General features: G+C 32.7%; 1 protein-coding gene across 1 annotated transcript; it reads left to right on the top strand.

Moving 5' to 3' along the window:
* Nucleotides 1–3,507: 3,507 nt before the first annotated feature.
* LOC125859489 (protein yippee-like) lies at nt 3,508–5,936 on the top strand. Its single transcript, XM_049539260.1, has 5 exons — nt 3,508–3,735; nt 4,176–4,219; nt 5,293–5,401; nt 5,486–5,541; nt 5,627–5,936. The coding sequence occupies exons 1-5, from the start codon at nt 3,640–3,642 to the stop codon at nt 5,709–5,711; spliced, it is 390 nt and encodes a 129-aa protein (XP_049395217.1). The 5' UTR covers nt 3,508–3,639; the 3' UTR covers nt 5,712–5,936.
* The last annotated feature ends 468 nt before the right edge of the window (nt 5,937–6,404 follow it).

Genomic DNA, 6,404 nt, shown 5'->3' on the forward strand with positions numbered 1-6,404 from the left:
TATATTAATAAGAGCACTGGAACATTATTACAACTTTAAGATTCTAATTGCAATAATCAAACTACCGAATTACAATGGAAATATTGAAATAACAAGTAACTAAGGATGGAGATAAGAATGGAGATGAGAAACTTAGACTCTAGAATTGGGATGAGAAACACAGAACTGCCCTTTGCACATAATTCATACGATGCCCTCTCATAGTGATGCCATGTTCTATTTAACAATACCCTCAGTGTGGATCCCAAATTATCATCTGTAAAGGCCTGGCTTTGTTGCTTGTATTGGACCTACTTGTCCCAATACCTATCCGTGTGATATACTTGTTAGTATCGTTATTGGGCTGGGGCTGATTCATAACAAAGAGCCTCACAGTGCGAGGGCCAGGGTATAGCTCCCTGCCTAGCGACGCAAGATTAGCAAACCTGGTTAAATTTTCCCGTCTTCTAATCTGACTAGGTGGGCCTTTCAAGGTATTTTTAAAGTCTATACTATTTTGTGGCTTCACGAATACTATTTTGTGGCTTCACGATTTATAAAGTGAACGGATAATTGCTAATGGGACTGAACAGGAGAAAGCTAGGAATAAAATGTGGGTTATGGAGAATTGGGTTTATTTGTGGATGGATTAGGGGTTTGGACAGAAAATTTGTACCTAATTCACTCTGCTTAATTAGTGTATGTATGTATATATATGCATTCACTGTGGTTCATCACATCGGCCCTCCACAAAAAAATACCTTCCTTCAACATATTATTACTCTCTTTTGTACATTGAATATATATAATTAGAACACTTGAAATATTTTCTGTCTCAACTCTCTCTTTCACTACTATACACACTAAACTATTGTTTCACACTTCTCATCTTTCTTGAGATTATTTGATCTCTTCTTACCAATACAAAGTAAGACTACACTATTTATAGGTGAAAAATTCTTGCTTACAATGAATAGAAAGATAATAGGTAGTAAATGAACAGCCCAAAGGTTACATAAGTTACAAGGTAGAATGAGATAAAATAATGAATGAAATTAGTGATAGATCATGACAATAATGGTTATAAGAGATACATCACTATAATGATCACATTCTTGTCAATTTATACACACTAATTTATGTACTAAATATTTTTATTTTAATATTAAAATACATAAATATCAACCATATACCTATAACAGTGGGGTAGGTGCGAGATTTATAGGATAAACTAGCCATTAGTAATCGGTTCTATGATTCTGATTATTTCAATTGTTACGTGGATGAAATTGTGGACATTAAATGAGATTACATGAAAATTTAATTTGATCATATGATTTTGATTTAACACATGATCTAAAAAAAAAAAAAATTAAATTTTTTATAATTTTTAAATTTGAAGTATATAAAATATCTGTTAATCTATCTTATTGTATTAAATATATGAGATCAAAATAAAAAATAAAAAATCATCAGATAAAAAAAATGGAAAATTGTATAAAATAGCAAACTGTTAATTCAAATTTAATGTTATAACCAAAGTTTCATATAATTCTAATCCGTAGCAAACACTTTGTCATTCGCCTCTCTCTTCAGAAATCTCGCTCGCCACTCTCTCTGATCTCGCTCGCCGCTCTCACTCGCCTCTCTCACTTTATAAAAACACAAATGTGTAAATTGCGTTTGTGTTTGTATAAAGCGAGAGAAAACTGTATATACAAATACATATATTTTCGTTCTATACACTTATAATTATTCAAATACAGATCTTTCACTACCTTTCTCTCTTTTTCACTTTATACAAACACAAATTATACAAATTACAATGGGGAAAATGCATAAGTACCCCCAAACCTATGCCCGAAATCTCAGAGACACACTTATACTATATTAAGGTCCTATTACCCCANTTTATAAATAATTTTCTACCCCTTTTCGGCCTACGTGGCACTATCAACCAGATATCTTGAGAAAATTGTCAACACGCGTGGGCCACAGAAAATAGTTCCACGGAGGCCAAAAAAGGGTAGAAAATTATTTATAAAATAAGTTCAGGGGGGTAATGAAACCTTAGTATAGTATAAGTGTATCTCTGAGATTTCGAGCATAGGTTGGAAGGGTACTTATGCATTTTCCCTAAATTTTATTTCTACTTCTGCTTTTTTTANCACTTATACTATATTAAGGTCCTATTACCCCCCCACCCTGGAACTTATTTTATAAATAATTTTCTACCCCTTTTTGGCCTACGTGGCACTATCAACCAGATATCTTGAGAAAATTGTCAACACGCGCGGCCCCAGAAGATAGTGTCATGTAGGCCAAAAAAGGGTAGAAAATTATTTATAAAATAAGTTCAGGGGGGTGATAGGATCTTAGTACAGCATAAGTATGTCTCTGGGATTTCGGGCATAGGTTTGGGGGGGGGGGTACTTATGCATTTTCCCAATTACAATGTATAATTTGTGTTGTATAAAGCGAGAGAGAGAGATTTGATATACAAATGTTTTATTTCGATTCAATTGTATACAAATTCAAATTTTGTGCAGATATACAAACACAATCATTGATACATATACATAGTAGTTACATATATACAATTATCTAACCGATATACATATACAATCGCTGTGCTTTTATACAAACGAGATGCCCACTTGTGATTTATGCAAATCTGGTGCTCCATAGCAAACATAGTTTGTTACGCAGCGCAAATAGCAAAACTAATATGAATTTTATGTTTGTCAAACCTAAAATTTACTCTAAAAAAATATCTTTTCAACGAAAAAGGGTTCAAATGTCCTTAAACTATGTGAAATGAACAAAAAATGTCTTCTATTTATGGTTTGGTCTAAAAACATTTTTGTCGTTCATACTTTTGTCCAAAAATGTCTTTATTGTTGCTTAATAGATCAAAACCCCTTTTCAAATAACTATATTATTTATTTTCTTTTTGACACATTCTTTTTCTAATAATATGTAGCAAATATTTATCCTACTTCAATTCGGAAAAAAATAAAAAAAATTCCTATCTTATTATAATTGTTTCCTTATATAAATAAAAATTAAACATGTATTTACTATGATATTATAAATATGACATATTTTATCCGTTAAAAGAGCACACAGAGTTATTCTATTTTAATTGATAAAATAAGATTAAGAAGAAAAAAATATTTCCTACATTCTTATTATTTAAAGTGATTGTAAAAGAAAGAAAACAAGAATAAAGTTCTTTAACAAAATATTTATTAGGAACAAAATGTGTTTAAAAAGAAAAAAAATAACATATTTATTCGAAAAATGACATTTTTGACCCATTTAGTAACTATAGGATATTTTTGGACCAAATTATCAACGACAAGGATATTTATACTAAAGTATTGACTGCACGGTAATTTTGTTCATAAATAATATTACATTTTTACTCATTTCACCTAATTTAAGAATATTTTTTATCTTTTCCATATTTTAAATGGATTAAAAAGAAAAAAAAGCAAGTAGCATTAAATTATTCAAAGACTCCCTCACACATTGAATCCTTTCCCTTTCTTGACGTTACTTACTATCTTCCAGCCGAAACAAAAACTATTACCCCTTTTTGGATAACTCCTTTTCCATTTTCGTTCTTCAATTTTCTTGTGATCTTAAAAATCTTTGATGGGGAGATTATTTTTGTTGACTCTTGAAGGCAAGATCTACAGCTGCAAGCACTGTGGAACTCATCTTGCCCTTTCTGAAAACATTGTTTCCAAGGTTTTCCTCCCATCTTTTCTGTTCCATTTGTTCCATGTCTGTGTGCTAGTGGCTTCAATATTTCAAACTGTTATTGTTATGCCCAGTCCATTGATCAGGTCTTGGGACTGATCTATTTTCTACATTTTCATCAATTTGGTGCTTGTGTGGTTACTTTATTTTGCTTAATTTCAATGTAATGTGCATTCATGACTTTCTATGAAGAATTCCATATGACTTCTATAGCATAAAATCCGAGCACATTTTCAAGTGTTGGAGCTTTGAAACTACTGTTTCTTAGACAATTTAAATGCTTTTGAATGGAATGAAATGTTGATTCTGCAATTAATTATATTGAAGTTTATGTTACATTCTTGTTTCAGCCCCTAAATAATGTATGTAGTCATTCTGAGTCGTGAGGTTATCTGACTCTTATGTTTTCCTTCTGATCTTTCCTTCAGTCTTTCCACTGCAAACATGGGAAGGCGTATCTCTTCAGTAAGGTGTAAGTCTCTTTGATTCTGCACATTCAATCATCAGAAATGTTTGTGACATTTTCACATGTTTAATCTTTATACTTGCAGCATGAAAATCACAAGTGCAACTTACAACTTCTGTTGGTTTTATTCTTGTTAGAGTATGAAAGGCATTACCATTTATTTCCTCTGATTGTTGTTAAGCTTTTCTTGGCATTGATGGGACATGAGTTATTTGTAGCTTGGTTTGATTAACAATGTTATTACTTATTACTAAGGGCAAGCTTATCCATACCTCCGGTACAGAAGGATGAAAAAAGCTACCATATAAATCCTCCTTATTTGATTTCCCACCCCTTCTTTTACTGGTGTGGTGTGGAGGGCACTGTTAAACTAGAAAGTGAAAAAGGATGAAGTACTGAAGAATTCATATTGGTAGTAGTTAGCCAAAACATTCATGCTTTGAAATGAAAAAAGATTGGTTTTCAAAAGTTGAATGCAATTGGAGTATGTGCAAATTATTTGGCTTTTCTTTGAACCTCGTACTCTACGTTGGTCACATTGCTTTCAGGATCTTTGATTTTGTTATTAGCTCCGAGTCATTATCACTATGGAAGGTCACAACCAACCTATAGAATATTTGAGTGCACATGAAAAGTTGTGAACAAGGTAGGATATACCTTGTAGGTTTAGTTTGTTAATGACATGGTATTGTATATGTGTATCTTCATACATTTGTGTCATTGACTAAAAATTAGCACCAGAATTTGATCTGTTGGAATCACTATAGAACCTAGTGGGGATTTTTCCAGACTATTATATCATGTACTTTTAAGTGTATTTTGCAGGAGTACAAATATTAACACATCAATATATAGAATAAATTCTTACTTGACTTGGGTTATTTTACAATTGGTAGCAACATCACGATAGTTACATGGCTGAAATACATATATTATGCTCAACTTGATTGCTTTCCTGTTCAAGAGTTCTGCTCTTCTCAAATCTCTTCATTTCATTTTATCATTTAGCGGAAGCATTCAAACAGATAATGCACTTTGTAGTTCTGCATATTCTATACGCCCTTTTTTTCTTTTGACAGGGTGAATGTCACTTCTGGCGAGATAGAAAACAGAATGATGATGACTGGTATGCACACTGTGGCAGACATTTTCTGCGTCTGTTGTGGGTCAATTGTTGGATGGAAATATGTGAGTATGGAGTGATAAAATGCTAGAAATTGTCGTTTGGCAGCTAGTATTTCTAGTTGTTCCTAATGTAACAATTATTTTCAGGAGACTGCCCATGAGAAGAGCCAAAAATACAAAGAAGGAAAATCAGTGCTTGAGAGGTGAGTTGATTACTTTATTCTTTAGAATTGAGTTAGGAACATATCATAAGTCCTCACTGAGGTACTTTCTTTTATACCTCAACAGGTTTAAGATTTCTGGCCCTGATGGAAACCATTACTGGGCCAGTCATGAAACTCATGTTGCAGGAAGTGATGCTGATGATGTTTGATCACTATCCAGAACAAAAATTCTATCCCAAAATGTACATTCTTTAACCCACCACCCCATTAATTCTTAATAGACCATTGGATTCTTGAATAACTTAAGCTACTACAACTTCTTTAAGCCTGTCCTATATCGTGTATGATAATATGGAAGCAGCCATGTGTTGTTGCAAACTAACATGACCATCTGCCTGTATTTGTTTGCAATGACAAGACATTACTAGTAGCAACCACTCTGCTTTCATTGCTTCGATCTTTCCATAGTCATTTGGTAGCTGGATAGAGTTATGTGGGTATCATTTATGTAGGTATTACTTATGTAGGATTTAGTTATGCATGTATTGCTTATGTAGGGGTTTAGTTATGCATGTATTACTTATGTAGGGTTTAGTTATGTGGGTATCAGTTATGTAGGTATTGCTTATGTAGGGTTTAGTTATGCAGGTATTACTTATGTAGGGTTTAGTTATGCAGGTATTACTTATGCGGGTATTAGTTATGCAGGGTTTAGTTGTGCAAATATTAGTCAAGCAAGAAGTCTGGACATGAATTTTTCAAATAAAACCAAGACTATAAATTGATTTGCTGTCTACTTTGCCCTTTTCATAACCATCCCATATCCTCCCTGAATGACTCTCATAAACCTTTTAGGTCTACCTATTCAGAAAATAAGAGATTTTCCATAAAGCCCCAATATT

The sequence above is a fragment of the Solanum stenotomum genome, chromosome 3, assembly GCF_019186545.1.
Source record: "Solanum stenotomum isolate F172 chromosome 3, ASM1918654v1, whole genome shotgun sequence".
In the NCBI taxonomy this organism is placed as follows: domain Eukaryota; kingdom Viridiplantae; phylum Streptophyta; class Magnoliopsida; order Solanales; family Solanaceae; genus Solanum; species Solanum stenotomum.